Source organism: Mya arenaria, chromosome 10, assembly GCF_026914265.1.
Source record: "Mya arenaria isolate MELC-2E11 chromosome 10, ASM2691426v1".
In the NCBI taxonomy this organism is placed as follows: domain Eukaryota; kingdom Metazoa; phylum Mollusca; class Bivalvia; order Myida; family Myidae; genus Mya; species Mya arenaria.
This window is the reverse complement of record NC_069131.1, coordinates 34,170,959-34,189,200: the sequence shown is the minus strand read 5'-3', so window position 1 is coordinate 34,189,200 and position 18,242 is coordinate 34,170,959. Positions and strand designations below refer to the sequence as shown.

Sequence of the window (18,242 nt, the reverse complement as noted above, 5' to 3'; positions counted from 1 at the left end):
GGCACTTTACATATTGTTTATGTTTTGATTTGAGATAGAACGCAAAATCACTTAAACGACGGGATTATATTTCATTTATAAATGCGAATGAACAATTTAACCGTGTGATAAAAATGTTTCACCTACATATATAACAGAAATATGTGTGAAAAGCAATATTTCGAAATTATTCTTTCCTAAATGATTATAACGAATCAATATCAGATGATTTTAGGTATCCAGGTTTTAAGATATATATTAAATTGTATTGTTTGATTGGAATCATTACAATTTGAATGCTTCTTATTTGTCCGAAATGATTTTAAACGCTTCTTTTTGTTCGTGACAGTAACAACAAAGAGAAGTAACGCTGCCTGGAGTTTGAAGTTGGTTGAGGTTGGATTATCGTTCACAAATGTATTTATATACTCATGCGCTACAAATATTGATCACACTTATCCCAGATGCAGACCTTCGTATTGTTATGTTTGTTGCAGACTTCATTAACAAAGAATTTTCGAAGACTTGTTATGAGTTTATGATGTTAACTTGGATTAATGGAATGCATACATGTTTACCAAGACGACCTACATAATTTAAACTATAAAAATTAATCTTAAATTATAATTTACCTTGGAATATATTTATAATAAGAGGAAGGAACGTGTATACCAGTTTATATTGAAAAAGTGTATCAATATTTGTATACAATAGCAATATTTAATACCAACATCACTTGAGTTAATGTAGTATGAGTTCCATAAATCTACACTAAGAACCTTTATCGATGATAATGTTTAAATATAAGTAAAACCTACTTAACTTGTATTCTTTTGAGTAAGTTCGTAACACTTGTAAGCACTTATCTATATTCACTTCCTTATTTGTGCGCCTTTTATCAATGTGCTGTTAAGGTTAGACACCATTAAAATATGTTTGAATAATGATTTATGTTAAAATTGTAATGCAGTTGTTAACGTTACAGTGACGTTTTGATGTTGTTATTCAATTGTTATACAAAGCAATGACTGAATTCAAGTGGTGTCAAATTAATTAAGTGCTTTTATTGTGTTTCATTTATAACTTCAGCATGGATATTTGCTTCAATGTTGTGTTTTTTTATCTGGTATTTGTGCACGCCCAAGGTTAGTATATTTTGTTTTTAATTCCAGTCAGTAATTTCTTTTTACTCTTATTTTCATATTCCGCAAAGATATATATGTGTTTCAAAACTATTTTGCTTTTTATTTAAACTCATAAAACCTCATGGATCTGTTGTTACAATGACGCCTGAAATGGGCTGAAACTATTAAGTAACAAAATTCATTCCGTTTCGCTGTGTAAATTGTTAGGATATGTATTCATAGTTGTTTACTTTGATGAACTATCATTAAACTGAGATTCTTTTGTCTCCAGCTTTTATAATACTAAACTGTGTGTGTTATCCTATGCCTTCCCTTTCCCCTTACTTGTTCTATCGGATTCCTTCAAATTTCGAAGAAACCCTGTATTCGATTCGGTAAATCAACTACCACTAATATTTGGGATATAGTGGATAAAATAGAAATATATGACAATCATAAAAATAACCGTATAATTACAAACAAATCGTTATTTTGGCAACATTTTCTAAATGAACATGCAGAAATCTTTTCGGAGGAAAGCTAAGCAACCATTGTTTTTTTGACATTCAGATCATGGGATGGGGCTAGTCGCGTAGAACCTATGGCATGTAACTGTTTAAATCATAGGAAGGTGCATGTTCGATTACTTCGGTTGTCAATTCCTCCAACCTGGTCACGGCTAGTCGCGTCAAAACAGTATCAAAAGTTAAATATGATATCGGAATTGTGAAAAAACAAAAACATTTTTTTTGTGTTGTGAACAATGTTGTGAACCAGTACAATAGTGTGATAGTTCTCTTAAGAAAGAAATGATGAACTGCATGCGAGCTATAACTGTTGTTTGATTCTCAGACTTCTTTGGTGGGCCCAAAGTGTATAAAATTCATCAAAATGCTAAAACAAATATATTGGCGTTCGTATAATATGCATCTTGGCACTACAGGTATACATTTATATTTCATTCTACTATTGTTTTAATCAAAATCAATTTTTAAACTGAATTAAATGATGTTTAATTCATTGATATATGTCAGTGGTCAATTGGAAGGTTTTCAAGGCACATTAGTTTGATCGAATATACTTAAAAAGCATTGCTACAGTGTGTGTGCGGAAATGTGTAGACTAGTGATATATTACATTTTACACTGTACAAAAAATCGAATAACTCTTCGGCCTGTATCAAGTTGAACGACGAAGTTATTTATGATTTATTGTAATTCTTGATGCTATTATAAACGCAATTTTATGTAGTTTCGGTTAGTCTGTGTAGATGTTGACATTATTAGCATATACATCAGTAAATATACTGATAAATGTATCATGATGGTCAAGGATCATACTCATACAAAGATTGAGAATGTCAAAATCAATAAAAAAAACAGTGTGGGCGTTTGGAGTTACGTTAAGTGTATACATTTCTAAAACTGACTAGATGTGTGGTGATCAGATTTGTTGTATTGATTCTTATCAAACTTTTAGACAACAACTATACAATTATAGTACGAAAGTAAACAGCGGTATATTTTCTATTACGCGTCATTGTATGGCAACCATTGAAAAAAGAGTTAAGAAAAAAAACAAATAAAAAATGATGAAATTATTTTTATAACTGATATAAGTATGTCTTTATTTCTTTATATTTTACTATACTACGAGAAAATTCGTAACATATGTTAACAGTATTATGTTTTAAAACAAGAAGTAAGCAATGCGTACATTAATATCCGAGTATGTGCACTATTCTTCAATGTGAACATAAGAAATGCAAAATGATTTAAATATCATGTGAATGACAAATTAAAAGTTTAAATATTCTGTTTTGCCCTTATCCTTTGTAAATCTGATAGCTTTCTCTAATAGTTTTTAGTGTGTTTTTTAACGTTAAATGATTAAATTATATAATTTAATCGGTACTAACATCATGTGATTGGACACAAGCTCACGTGACATGACTCAGCGGTATAATCAGTCCGAACATTTTATTTTATATGTAGGATAATTCCTTATATTGCTATTTTTCTAGTTTGCGCAGAAATTCCAAGCGAGTGTACGGGCTGTGGTTGCTGTGTACCCCGTCTATATACGTGTGATCAAAACGAAAACTGCTATAATGGATGCCTAGATGGATATTGGGGTAATAGGTGTTATAACAAATGTCTATACCGCAACTGTATAAAATGTGATCGTTATTACTGCTATCAGTGTAAAACAGGTTTTTATGACAAAAAGTGTGAATCCTCATGTGGATATCAGTGTAAAACGTGTAACCGTTGGAATGGTTGTACAGAATGTAACACGGGGTATTATGGTTCTAGGTGTGAAAAGCATTGCGGAGACTATTGTGCAAGTTGTGATAAACAAATTGGATGTACTGTATGCGAAGCTGGATATTATTCCAACAACGGATTGTGCCGCCAATGCTATTATAAAAGCACTGGATGCACATGTACAGAATACAAAAATTGCATTGATTGTATGGTTGGGTATTTCCCGAATAAAGAACAATGTTTACGATGTCCAAATACCTGTACATCGTGCACTAGTTCTACACAGTGCACTTCCTGTTCGGACGGTCGATTTGGAAATATGTGTCAATATCAATGTGCAGAAACATGCATACACGGTAGTTGCTTTTCAAAGTACGCTACTTGTCAGTGCAATTGGTATTATACTGGGGACACATGTGATCAGTGTTCCTCGGGATATTATGGTCATGAATGCATGCAGGCGTGTTCAGAAGGTTGCTCCTCTGATACCTGCTCGCAGAATGACGGATCTTGCACATGCAAAGATGGATGGAAGGGTGTTAAATGTGACAGGTGTGCTGATCGATATTTTGGAAACAAGTGCGATATGAAATGCAAAAGAAACTGTGATTCGTGTAATGGATTGTACAATTGCGAGGTTTGTAACTTGGGTAATTATGGAAGTTATTGTCAACACAGTTGCGGCAAAGGTTGTACTGAAAATCAATGCGAAAAGCGGACAGGAAATTGCTCATGTATAAATGAGTATTTCAAATCAACAAACACACCGCATTGTAATGAATGTGTTACCGGCAGATACGGTCAGGCGTGTGAGCAAACCTGTTCTAATGGGTGTTATACGTGTGAAAACGAGACTTACTGTTCTTCCTGCCATGACGGGCACTTTGGTATATCCTGCCAAATGCTTTGTCCTGATGGGTGCCAAGAGAATAATTGCAAAAAGAATGATGGATCGTGTTTATTTTGCAAGCCTGGATATTTCGGAGATTATTGTAACAATTCTTGCCCAGATTCCTGCCAATCGTGTGACCACTACGGTAAATGTTCAGCCTGCAGACCTGGATTTTCAAACACACAAAAACAGTGTACATGTAGAAAAGACATTTGCTTCAATTCGTCACATTGCGACTCATGCACAAATGCATCCTATTTTGCAAATAAAAATGAATGTTGCTCGTGCAATCTTAATAAGTGTGTTTCATGTACAAAGGCGTTTGATAGCATTATTTGCCAACTGTGCGAAAGTGGATATTTTCCCAACAAAAATGGACAATGTGAAACGTGCAAATTACGATGCGCCGAAAACAAATGCGATTCATCTTCGGGCAGATGTATTCAAGGATGCAGTAATGGATACTGGAATCCAACATGTGACAAAGAGTGTGAAGAAGAATGTTTATCTTGCAATCAAACAGATGGATCGTGTACCCAATGCAAGAACAATGCAAAATATGGACCCAATTGTAGAAAAGAATGTAGCAATACCTGTAAAAAATTAATATGTGACATAACTGGAAATTGTACAAATGGATGCATTACAAATACATTTGGAAAGAAATGTGAAAACACGTGCGATGATTATTGTTTACCACAAGACAACGGAACGCTTTGTTCTGAACACACTGGAATTTGTTTATACGGCTGTCAAACTGGATACAAAGGAAGATTTTGTCCTAAAGGTAAAACAGGTTTTATTTGCAACTACAATGTAAATTGACTATAGAATATTTGTTCACGCCTTTTCTGATTTCTGGAAAATTTAAGGTTAAATGTTCTTGCCAAAATATAATTAATATGTGTTGCATTTTATATTATGCACGGTTTATTTTTCATCGTATTCTTGAAATGCCCGTAGTTATTGAAACAGAAGCGGACGCACAAACATCTTCAAGAGCAGCCCTTGGTGGCGGTATTGGCGGAGGAGCTGTAGCTCTTGCTGCCATTCTGGTTGTTGGACTGATTTTGTTTCGACGAAGGTAATAAAGTGACTATATACGTCTGCCTTCAGCGAAGAAATTGACATGCATTTAAATGATCACACTGTTTATTTCATTTAGATAATTGTAATCTTCAAACTAAATTGAATCCAATTCCTTTTCAGAAAGGTCAATTTGAGAAATCAAAGAAAAACACCTGAAACAGAACCTGAGAACTTATCTGCTTTGTACGCAACGGTGAACAGAGGAAGTACGTATGCGTTATGTATAGCGTGTTGATGATGTATGTTGTATATTCATAGCAATATTCTGATGGATGTGTATCAAATTTGTAACTAAATGTAAAAGTTCCTAAATTTTACCCAACTGGGAGAAAAATCATGTTCTTCGTTGTGCATTTAGTAAAATGTTTTACTGAAAGGACTACTGGATGTTGACTACCTTAAAAGGAAGGCCTTTTTAATATATTAAACTTTTACGTGTATATAGGACCTTCCCAAGAAGATTATGCCAATGAAGACACCGATAATCTTCACTCTGTCACCATCATGGAAAACACCAGTTACCAGATTTCACCACAGCAGAACTATGAGAAGGAAGATATGTCTATTTTGACGGAGGCCAATCTTGAAATTGGTTAGTTATCATAATCGTAATATAAATACTTTTCATCATATTCTTTCCGGTGGTTTTAAAAGATTAATCAGATAAATGAAATTGATTTTTATTGTATCAAACAGTAAAAATATCATTTTGATATATTTTCACTGTTTTGAAATTCATCAACACTATCAATTCCAAACCAAACGTCAGCACGTTCAGGGCTGGCACACAATTTCAACGACGTAATATATGAAATGACCTAACATGCGCATACAAATTGCCGCGTTTTTCTAAAAAGGTTTAATTTTAATTTATTTTTTAAATCCTATTTTAAGCTTATAATATAATGCAAAATTATTGTTTTCAATTTTTGTCACTCGTAATATAATAATTAGTACTCGCTAAAACAGATAACGATCTTACACTGGAACAAACAATTATCCTCTATTTATTTTGACATGAATACTTTCTACTTGAGTGAACGTATTTTTAGATGACGAAGATTTTTGTGCACGGGAATTCACAAACATGTTTGAGGAAAAAGGAGGTGTTTATTACAACAACGCAAGAGAAATCAGCAAATTAAAACTGACTGTAGCCGATTTACCTGAATATGTTCAAAACCTATCGGTAAAGGGTCTAGAAGAAGAGTTTCAGGTACCGTACACTGCCTTGACGTATAACTCTTTGTTTCTTGGTCGTGTTTTATGGTTCAGGTAATACAGTCAGTTTAATTGTAGGTACACATTCCGGTAAACATGTACTTATTCAATTTTGAATATGATTACTGTTTAAATTTTTAAAGTGTTTTTGTGTGTGTGTTTTTTCAGAATGTACCGTACGGTCTCGTGAAACCCTATGCAGTTTCACAAATGAAGCTAAACATGCACAGAAACCGATACAAAGGAATTTATCCGTGTAAGATACATTTCCCTTCTTTTTGAATCAGGATACTTTTCTAAGATGTGTACGATTGTATAAGTGTTACAATAGTTTGTTTCCGAATCATCTCTGTATGTTTCAGGCGTTCATAACTGCGATTGTTTTCTTTTTTCTTTTCTTGTTCATTTTCCAATTTGTTTCACTTGTTTTTTCGTTATTGAGCACGATTGAGCAACAATGGCCTGAAGTGTACTTAATTGCATCATAAATGTCAATTTTAGATGATGATACGCGTGTTGTAGTACATGGAGGAGACACAGACTATATCAATGCAAGCTATATAGACGTAAGTCCAGAGAAAGCAAAACGTATTATTATTATTATTATTATTATTATTATTATTATTATTATTATTAGTAGTAGTAGTAGTAGTAGTAGTAGCAGCAGTAGTAGCAGTAGTAGTAGTAGTAGTAGTAGTAGTAGTAGTAGTAGTAGTAGTAGTAGTAGTAGTAGTAGTAGTAGTAGTAGTAGTTGTTGTAGAAGTAGTAGTAGTAGTAGTAGTAGTAGTAGTAGTAGTAGTAGTAGTAGTAGTAGTAGTAGTAGTAGTAGTAGTAGTAGTAGTAGTAGTAGTAGTAGTAGAAGTAGTAGTAGTAGTAGTAGTAGTAGTAGTAGTAGTAGTAGTAGTAGTAGTAGTAGTAGTAGTAGTAGTAGTAGTAGTAGTAGTAGAAGTAGTAGTAGTAGTAGTAGAAGTAGTGTAGTAGTAGTAGTAGTAGTAGTAGTAGTAGTAGTAGTAGTAGTAGTAGTAGTAGTAGTAGTAGTAGTAGTAGTAGTAGTAGTAGTAGTAGAAGTAGTAGTAGTAGTAGTAGTCGTAGTAGAAGTAGAAGTAGTAGTAGTAGTAGTAGTAGTAGTAGTAGTAGTAGTAGTAGTAGTAGTAGTAGTAGTAGTAGTAGAAATAGTAGTAGCAATAGTAGTAGAAGTAGTAATAGTAGTTGTAGTTGTAGTAGTAGCAGCAGTAGTAGTTGTAGTAGTAGTAGTAGTAGTAGTAGTAGTAGTAGTAGTAGTAGTAGTAGTAGTAGTAGTAGTAGTAGTAGTAGTAGTAGTAGTAGTAGTAGTTGTAGTAGTAGTAGTGGAATTAGTAGTAGTAGTAGTAGTAGTAGTAGTAGTAGTAGAAATAGTAGTAGCAATAGTAGTAGAAGTAGTAATAGTAGTTGTAGTTGTAGTAGTAGTAGTAGTAGTAGTTGTAGTAGTAGTAGTAGTAGTAGTAGTAGTAGTAGTAGTAGTAGTAGTAGTAGTAGTAGTAGTAGTAGTGGTAGTGGTAGTGGTAGTTGTAGTAATACAGATATAGTAGAAGTAGTTGTATTGCAATTGTGTCTGCTCTTCTTGTTAAAATGATATTGGATTGCATTTACAGCTGCATAATTTAAAAGTCCATTCGTATAAACGTAATAATTTAATTCGCTGTTTCTGATTACAAACGTAATATTTGAACTCTTGGCATTTGTGAATACAAATTGAAAATACATTAAATCGAATAACCGTAGGCATAATTAACACAAATTCTTTTTTTCAGGGTTTCAGGAAACGAAATGCATACATAGCTGCTTTAGGTAATATGATGCATGTATTTAGCGTTTGTTTTATAATAATATTAGCTCCTTTGAAACAAATAAACATAAATGTTCTTTTTAAAACACTTTCAAAAATATTATATAATAATGTAAACGTATATGGTAAATAGTATGAACTATTAAGGTCCAATGGCTAAGCAGCTGGGCGATTTCGGCCAATTCTGGCGAATGGTCTGGCAACAGAAAGTGGAGAAGATTGTCATGGTGACAAACTTCGTAGAGGGTGAGGTAAGGCGGTTTTCAAATGACAAGTGTATGACCTTCTATGATAAAGAGTGTTGTTGCTTTGTGCTGAATGGACAAGAAGTGAAAATGATACATATATAGTTATAACTACAACGAGGATTAAAGCAACAACAGTATAATTTGACATTTGGTATTTTATTATGAATACCATCAACATTATTGAGTAGGAATATCATATTCTATTGGGATTGAGAATATTGAAAAAGAGGGGAATGATTTTGAAAAATCATATACTTTCACTTTTACCTCTCTGGCATTAGAGTGCCGTTGACATAACGTATAATTATAATACTGAAGTGCAACGTTATGTCAATATAGTTAATAATCAGTTAATGTTTTTTTCTTTGCAGAAAACCAAATGTGAGCAATATTGGCCAGATCATGGTCAGAGAAAACTATATGGCGATATAGAAGTTGTGTGCAAGGTTGAACGACTGTACGCAGATTTCATTTGGAGACAGTTAACGTTATCCAAGGTAAAGTTTAATTTACTTGGACACCGCCAGTAGTTTGAGTATAAACGTAAACATAGGTTGATGGAGTTTGTGCAGCTACGCTTATTAATAATCAAATAATCCAATTCTGATTAAAATTACCATAACCTATACGTGATACAAATGACTACACAACCAGTGACTTGGAGTACTATAGCGCATCGTCGGATTCGCACAACTGACCCATTTCATGACACTCCATCCTTCACCTGTAAATCAGTTATCAGTACTGAGTACTCAAAGTTTTCAAGTACTCCCCCCAAAAGCTCAGCGTCAGGTAAAGGATATATATCATATTTATTGTCTTTAGGAGGAGGCGGTCTAGGTTTCAACATGTGGCTTCCAGTGTGCAAAGCCTCCACTATACATCTTAATATTAAAGAAACTTAGGCATAAGAAGCTCAGATAAAATAGATTTAATAAATAGATTCTAAAGTTAAGATGTCATCACTTATTGTACGTGGAAGTTTCTCCCTTAAAATATGGTAAGTATGTGCACTTAAGGTATTACGGGATCAAACAAGCGCTTTAATGACTTCCTTAAAGGTTGATATTTCTTTGTAAGTACTTGAATATATTTCAATCACAAAACTGCGTTTTAACTGATTTCTTTGCCACATTGGCCTTTTTATTTTCTTATTAGTTAAGAAAACAAACTTAAATAAAACAGTAGTGCAAACATGATAGTCAGTAATAAGCAAAGTACGAAATGCAAAAAAAACCCCAACAACAACAACAAAAACAATCATTAAATGCCATATCCATTTTAATATAATTTACATTTGTAGAGATTTTTCATCTTAAATATAATACTTTTACATTGCGCTTTCGTATCATTTATCGTATGAAAAGGAACTCGAATTATGTACAAATGTAATATGTATTTAGTTGCATTCTTTCCTCGACCTACTATGTGTTCAACAAAGACAAACTTGTCTTCTTTTAAGAAAAGTTACATGATAAACGAATTTCAGCGTGCATTGTTTATATTTATGTTTCATTTCAAATCAGGGTAAACACAATTTCGAAGAAAGAAATCTGCAACACCTTCAGTTCACAGCGTGGCCAGACAAGGACATTCCTGATGACGTCACATCAATTATAGAGTTTAGACAGAAAGTGAACGCCTTGCCGAGTACTTTTAATGGACCTGTGATAGTGCATTGCAGGTAGGGTGTCAAGATGTGGTTTAGCTTATTTCACCGTTCATCCTTAAGCTTCAACGATTGATGAAATGCATGTTTGGAAATCAATTTAAAGCATTTTAGATCGAAATAAAACACAAAATGAGAAGCGATTCATATGAGATTCTTGATTGATTTTGCAGTGCATATAGTTTAAAAAACAACAGGTTTTTGTAAAAGACAATAAAATAACAATCAGATAGCATTCGCTTGGAAATGTGTATTTCAATTTGATGTATACTAAAATAAACAAGAAAAATGTTTGGTGCTAGGTTTCAAATACGCCGCAATGATTTGGCTATCAATACACTTCTAATTGGACCGTTTTTTCTGTTATTAATAACCGATCGTTTCTGTTATTAATAACCGGATCGTTCGATAACGTAATCTCCTAAAACTATTCCATACGCAATATGTATATAAGTTAAAAGTTAATATTGCATTATCTTTTACATGAATAGTATTTTCTCATCGTATCGGTATAGAGACTACAAAACGGTATGACATTTTGCCATTAGCAAAATAAATCAGCAGACATACTGTAAGCCATATTCTTATAACGAGGAGTGTCCCAGCAACCTTGATCTGACATCAAACATTTCCGGGGATCGATGCAACCACTACTGCACTTTACTACCAAATGACATGTGCATTTATGAACTAAGATTGATAACGTCTTAAACGTATGTAGTTAAAACGTATCCTTAAACTATTTGATATAAAACCGCAATCAAAGTCGTACATTTGCATTCCGTGTATTTATAAAAGTCACCGGCCTTACCTTAGCATAGTTTGTCATACAAAAGTATAAAAAGCATTATCATGTCTGTGAATTAAATTGCTTTCCCTCATGCAAATAATTTACTTATCACATCATATTAGTCTGAGAGTCTGAGTGTATTGAGTATGATGACGCCAGAAAAAGTGATACAGATACATTCTAAGATTAACAGGTACACTATCGTAGACTGTCAAAAAAAGTATTAAATTAAACATATTGAAAATTATGGTATTTGCAAATCAAACTTAATATAATTGAGTAAAAGAATGCATGTTTTATGCTCTCTTCTTGGCAGACACAATAGAAAGTCATTGAGCTTTATATGTCTTCAGTGCCGGCGTAGGAAGAACAGGAACCTACATAGCTCTGGACATTCTGACCAAAGAGGGTGAAACAGAAGGAGCAATAGATATCCCGGGATGTGTTTTCAACATGAGACAGAACAGACCCAGCATGATTCAGACTTTGGTTAGATGTTTGCTAATGTATATGTTGTATAAGATTATTAAATGAATAGGCGCAAAAAGGCGTGGTCCGTTAATAGATAAGCGCAGTAGGGCAGCGTTCGATATTCATTGGTTTCACGGAATAAATTCTAAGTACTATTTTATAATGAGAAGGTAAAAAGTTCGATTGTGTCCATTTAAATGAAATTTATGCATTTATAGGACAAAAGAAAGATTGAATACTTTCTTTTATATTTTATTCCTTGCTAGTTAATTGTTTCTTTCAATCATTACCAATTTGATTAAATGTTTACATCTTATTGTTATGCCAAATGCAGTTCAAGGAAGTGTAGCAATAATGCATACTATAAAGTATTCCAGCAGTACGCCCGAAAGTAACTAAAGCATACACTAAAACCACTGTTTATCTAATAACTATGATTTCTACTTTCAGAGTCAATACAAGTATCTACACGAAGCTTTGGTCCATTCATTGACACTTGATTGCTCGGTGATAAAAAGAGAACACTTCCATGAATATATGAATATGATGTCCAGCAAACAGGAGATACAGAAGCAGTTTGAGGTAGGAGTGTTACTTAAGGTATCAAAGGTTATAGTGAACCAATGTTTAAAATTAATGTAAACACCGTTAATCAAAAGTCGTCGGGACCTAGATAAACGATATCCGTCTAACGATAATCCGGATTATCACTTTTCCGACAATGACAGCGTTAGTAAATCATTGGTGACGTAAAATATGTAGTGGTAAATATTGCAATGTCGGCTACACATTATCAACATTTTTTATGAATGTTTGTTTTCAGTATACAGTTATGTTGAATTATTGTAAAAGAACGCCAAACGTTTTTTTTTTTAAACTTTTTATTAAAAGACGTTATGAACTTATCGCCGGATAGTTCGACAGCGAGTCGAGAGAGTAATGTGGCGATTGCATTCGGTAAGATAAATATTTTAAATCATATTAAGACCGTGTAAACCAACGATTATAAACAAACATCACTCATCCAAGATAAGTCGCTCATTATCTGACATCGACGTATGTTACATACCAGTGCTCAATGCCATTCTTTAGTATTACCTTACTATGCTACATTATCACCGCAGGCCGAAGCCCACATGCTATCCCAGTATCTTGTGAAACTATGAGATGACCGACAGGCTCCATTCAAGATTTCAGTTGACGAAAGATAATTGATATAAACTTAGGACAGTTGTTTTGACTTTAAAAGAGCTAAAAATTCAAAAAAGTAATATTCGGTTAATTGATCAAATTTTTAATAAAAAAATAAGAAAAAAATCGGGACCAATAAAAAATAAGAAACAAAGATAAATTCGGATAAACGGTGTTCGGATTAATGGTGTTTTAATGTTTAATGTAACTACTTCGTATCAAAATTTACATTAATATTATGCATATATAATGTTGTGTTCTGATTATTCGTTAGAAAATGCAGTTGAATCAAGAGCGAAAGTCAGAACAGGAACTGCAGGCTATGGAAAGAAATCGGCTTCAGACAAAAAAGAACAGAAAATACGCAGACATACCAGGTACCACTATTTTTATTGCAAAAGTGCAGCATTCGTTAAATGGTTTAGATATATATTGGCATTTATCTCAAAATCGCCTATTTAGACGAATGAACATGTTATAAACATATATGCATACACTAAATAACAAAATATGACAGGTTAGTTTCTCTTCAGGTATTAAGAGATTTTGTGGCAATAATTTTAAACGATTAAAATTATGTAAGTAAGTAACGTTAAATGTGCTTTATACAGACATGATCATACAAAAACATATAAATGGCCCCACTAGATAACAATAATAACACACGGACCAAAGGAAAAATCACCAAGTTTAAACACTTAAACACTGGCTGATTGTGTAAAAGTAATTTAACATAATGGAATTCAAAAACAAAAACTATATCATATAATTCATTTTCTATATATTTTATGTTCGATTTATATAGGCAAAATGATTTAGAATCCATAATCTGATTAAACATATGAATTATAAGGCTATTTTGTACCCTAAGAATGCAGCTACAATAAATGAGCATTTGCTTTAGGGTACATTGGCATTAAATGCCTGAGTTAATTTGATTTGGTTTTAGGATTATTGAGAATTTAATTATTAACATCTAATGGACAATTCAGTACAAAATAAATTTCGTTCTCGAATTGTATTATTTCACATAAACACAATCCTTACCAAGTAGACATATCGCGCCAGGCGGTTTTGTAGCCCCATTTCCAATTTGTTATATCATGGCCATGTATATTATTTTTCTTCAATTAGCGCCAAATTCTCCAAATTGTGTCTCACAAATAGAAACCATATCCCCATCCCGTATTTTCGCAAAACTCGGTTATCGTTAGTCCAGCCACATACATTTAACTGTGCTAATATTATATTACGTCTGCCATATTTTCAAAAGGCCGGTACCCGTCCTCATGACCGTTGATAACATATTTCCTTTGATTTTGATTTGCCACCTGTTTCCGTGTCGGTGGTGTCTGCTGTTGCCAAGCGCCCTCTTCTGTCAACTTGAAAATCCCGTCCTTTGAAGTGGGTTTTGTTCACATGATCTTTATTCTTAGTGTTGTGTATTTAAGGTGATTCCAACAGACCACGACTTTATCTGTTTTTGAAACCAGGCGAATCTGATTACATCAATGCGATATACATCAACGTAAGTATGTAGGATGAATATTTAGTCATAAATTCTGCCTCAATCTGAACAACAGACGTACGTAGGAATTTCAGTTAATTAATGGCTATCACACATGAAATTGAAATTGTAACTTGCAAAATCAAACAATATTAACAAAAACAAATTTGCAAATTCAAACAAATTTTGTAACATATAAGAAACATAAAAAACACATAAAATAACTTTAGATATTAAGAATATGATTAGTGATATGAGTCTGTTTGCTTTATCACGGAAATACAGTATCTAACTGAAATAGTAACACTGACAAACGCTTATATTGAAGTTGTTGATCTTACGATAGTTTGCCGTACGCATGTTCAAATGATAGCTCTAAAAGTATTTGGATTGAAATGATAGCTCTATAAGTATTTGGATAGTCTGCATACAATTTGTTGACTTGCTGAAACGAAGTTTCCATTACATTCAGTAAATGGACTAATCATTTTTACAATAAAGATACAATGTACACTACAGGGAGAACGTAAAGAAAAAAAATATCTTATAATACTCTTTATAAAGGCCTAACGTTAATGCCTAACATACGCTAAACGAGAGCGACAAAACTCCCTTATTACTATTAATACATTTCTGTTACTTTAAATCACTTTTCAGAGTTTCAAAACAAAAGACCGCTTTTTGGTTGCACAAACACCTCTGGCTGACACAGTTTCCGATTTTGTTGCACTTGCTGTTCAAGAAAACTGTTCCTGTATTGTTAGTATGGAGGCACAGGTGTTGTTTTTGTTATTATCTTGTTCATACAACAAATAATGTAGCAATTATGAAAGTACGATATTACACGTATATAGCGATATATAGCTTGTGTTAAGTTATACTCTTCATTATTTAGCTATGTCTATGTAGAAGCACTTATTATTATTTCAATACTTGTTCATTTCGATAAAGCCTAAAACATAATAAATGCGGTATCGAGTTGCCAGTTATGTAAAATCCTCTGTATATTATTCAGATGAAGAAACGGGTTTCCTGTTACTTTTATTGTTTAATGCAGGGGATTGGCTTATATGTTCCTGGTGACAACCTATCAATGAAGAAAGGTGTGATTTCCATACGTTCTGCCAGAGATCAAAGTTCAAGACACTTTGTTAAAAGAAAGCTGCACTTTGAACCCGACGAAAAGGTTCGATTTAAGGCTGTATGATTATTTTTGAAAACACAGCAAATGCTAATTTCTCTTTTGTTTTAAAGTTGAAATTTTAAAAGTTTCTTATTGTTCATGTGGAAATAAATATGTGATTTCTAGTATGAAATAAACCAAAACAACAGCATTAACAAAAGCACTTAAGACGACAACAACAACAACAACAACAACATTAGTATTTTCGTTGGATTTTAGCCCAAGCCAGAGATTAGAATACCACACTATGAATATTTGGACTGGAATAGAAATGACGATACTCCAAAGTCGGCAGAACACTTTGTTGCCTTCATCAAAGAGGTTGAAGACGCATCCAAATCATCTCACTTGAACGGACCGATATTGGTGCATTGTATGTACGTACACCCTTTTATTAGCAAAGTCGCCTTCAGATTTTGCCTTAGTGTTAATATTAAAAATACCTTTGATATCACAAGAAAATAACTAATTGATACGGTCGTAGATACCAATCTTTACCTGACATAATATCATTGTGACAGGAACGGCGCTGGAAAGAGCGCACTTTTATGTGTTGTCTCGACATTACTTGAAACACTGAGTGAAGATCATGAAGTCAGTGTGGTCAATGCGGTGAGGAAAGTCAGAGCAAGACGACCTCTTTCCATTCCAAATAAGGTAAATATATATACTTTCTCAACCAAATCATTTTATATAATTTATGCTTGGTAATATTTTTGCACCACAATGGCACAATGGAAACCACGATGACTAACCAGTAGTAATTTTAACGATAAGCCTGTAGAGAGGCGCCAAGTTCAAAACCTAACATACACTGAACGAGAAACACATTGAATAACAACTGCTTCTTTAATACGAATGTCCATGAATGATATTTATATTTATTGCACACGAATAAATTTTAATAGTTTGTATCGGTTGACGTTTTGAGTCCATCATATGTTTGTTTGTTAAACTTCTTAATATTTGTTCATTTGTTTTCAAGGTCGACATATTTGGTAGTGTAATTGCCAAGTTGGCATTTAAATTGCATAATGAAATAAGTAACGTTGCTATTGTTTCGCCTAGATGGTATCCTGTTTATGACGTTGTTTATGTTATCGATTCGCATATTTAAATTGGAAGTTTTCGTCTTTTTTATATTTTTAAAACTGTCTATCCATAATGATCATTGTTTTGGCATACAGGTTTTATTTTTCAGGAACAGTTTTTCTTTTGCTACGAGTGTGTTCTCCAATCCTTGAATACAACAGATGATGCTGTGTACTACAACACAAGTGCGAATATCAAGAGGAAGTAAACACGACTGACCATTGTGATACAAGACGTCGATGTGTTGCCCTTTTCAAGAACACATGAATATTAACATCATGGATAGATATGTAATCTTCAGCTTCATTACGTATAATTTGCTATGTTGACTTATGTAAACGTAAACTGATTGCAGTTCTGCATCACCGTAATCACATAATTTACAAAACGCTAGTGTTTATATGTATATCTAAACATTGTTTTTTGACTGTCATTGTAAATATTTGCATACTTACTGCACTCATTATTTGAGTCATACTGTAGTGTATTGTATTTGATCGAAACGAGATCCCATAGGAGAGGCATAAATGCAAATTTATCGCGCAATAGGTAACATTTGATAAGATTCAGCGACATTCAATGTGCGCGTGGGGTATACTTTCAGTCGTTAAGTTGATGTAAGAACGCAGTTAGTGCTGCTTTAATGATTAATGAACGCATTGTACATTATCATTGTCATTACATATGTGTTGCATTATGCCGGATGTAGAAGGTACTTTGAATACACAATGAATAAGAAACGTTTACAAAGACGTCATACAATTAAACATTTTTTATTTCATTTTTATAAAAAAAAATGTTGTATTTAAACGAGCCATTAAGTATTTTAAATGTTTTTGGCGTTGATAAGGTTTTCATTGACAAAATGTTTTGTACGAGAAAATTTGCACGTAACATAATATTTTATTAAATATTTAAGCATTTGCATAACTGCATATATATATATATATTTTTATAGAAGTTATATTTTTATTTAAAAATAGTTTTCTGATAGTATTCTATGTTTTCTACCAACTTGCATTGGCTTCAAATAATATGTATACTATAAAACAGTTGATTTATGATTAAAAGTGTTATCATTTATCAAAAGGCAAAACGTGGAATGGTCAACATGTCCAATGGTACAAAAACATCATGTCTCACTCAAACTTATATGACATGAATATTAAAGTGTAAGGATGAATCTGAAAACAGGAGTATTGTCTGTTTACTTTATTTACGTTTTTTTTTTACATTGAATTAAAGCATTATATGTATTGAAATGTTTTTATAATGCTCCAAATTGACCTTATTCAAAAAATATGTTGTATATATTTTTATAACGAATAAAATATATTGTTCTTTGTGACTGGTTGGATCAAGATCATTTGTCTATGACGTAATAACACACTTCCTGAGGTTCAAAGATTAGCTTGAAGCAAGTAAAGACAAACATAAAAAACGGGAAGTGAATAAATATGTTCTTGATACAATACATTGCCTGATTTTAAATAGATAAAGCTGTATACACCATTATAACTATATCATATGTGATCATGTTATAAATAAATGTATTCTTAAAAAATAGACGAATAAGCATGTTTGTCGGTCCACTGCTAATATATATTATTATGTCGATTTATCATTAAGTTATACAACACGTTAATTATTACATAGTACAAAACCGAAGCCCTCATAATTGAAGGCACACACCT

The 18,242-nt window shown here is 32.8% G+C and overlaps 1 protein-coding gene across 1 annotated transcript; it reads left to right on the top strand.

Moving 5' to 3' along the window:
- The first annotated feature begins 874 nt into the window (after window positions 1-874).
- On the top strand, window positions 875-17,891 carry LOC128206804 (receptor-type tyrosine-protein phosphatase mu-like). Its single transcript, XM_052909488.1, has 22 exons — window positions 875-893; window positions 1,069-1,124; window positions 3,127-5,049; window positions 5,226-5,346; window positions 5,472-5,557; window positions 5,797-5,943; window positions 6,404-6,567; window positions 6,741-6,828; window positions 7,074-7,138; window positions 8,363-8,399; window positions 8,545-8,648; window positions 9,017-9,142; window positions 10,172-10,329; window positions 11,458-11,593; window positions 12,026-12,157; window positions 13,041-13,143; window positions 14,218-14,294; window positions 14,931-15,050; window positions 15,331-15,459; window positions 15,676-15,833; window positions 15,978-16,113; window positions 16,658-17,891. The coding sequence occupies exons 2-22, from the start codon at window positions 1,070-1,072 to the stop codon at window positions 16,754-16,756; spliced, it is 4,164 nt and encodes a 1,387-aa protein (XP_052765448.1). The 5' UTR covers window positions 875-893; window position 1,069; the 3' UTR covers window positions 16,757-17,891.
- The last annotated feature ends 351 nt before the right edge of the window (window positions 17,892-18,242 follow it).

Coding starts and splice junctions, on each gene's coding strand:
- LOC128206804 (XM_052909488.1), top strand. CDS start 1,070: ATGGATATTTGCTTCAATGTTGTGTTTTTTTATCTGGTATTTGTGCAC. Junction 1,125..3,126: donor GGTATTTGTGCACGCCCAAG/GTTAGTATATTT, acceptor CTATTTTTCTAG/TTTGCGCAGAAATTCCAAGC. Junction 10,330..11,457: donor CCTGTGATAGTGCATTGCAG/GTAGGGTGTCAA, acceptor ATATGTCTTCAG/TGCCGGCGTAGGAAGAACAG.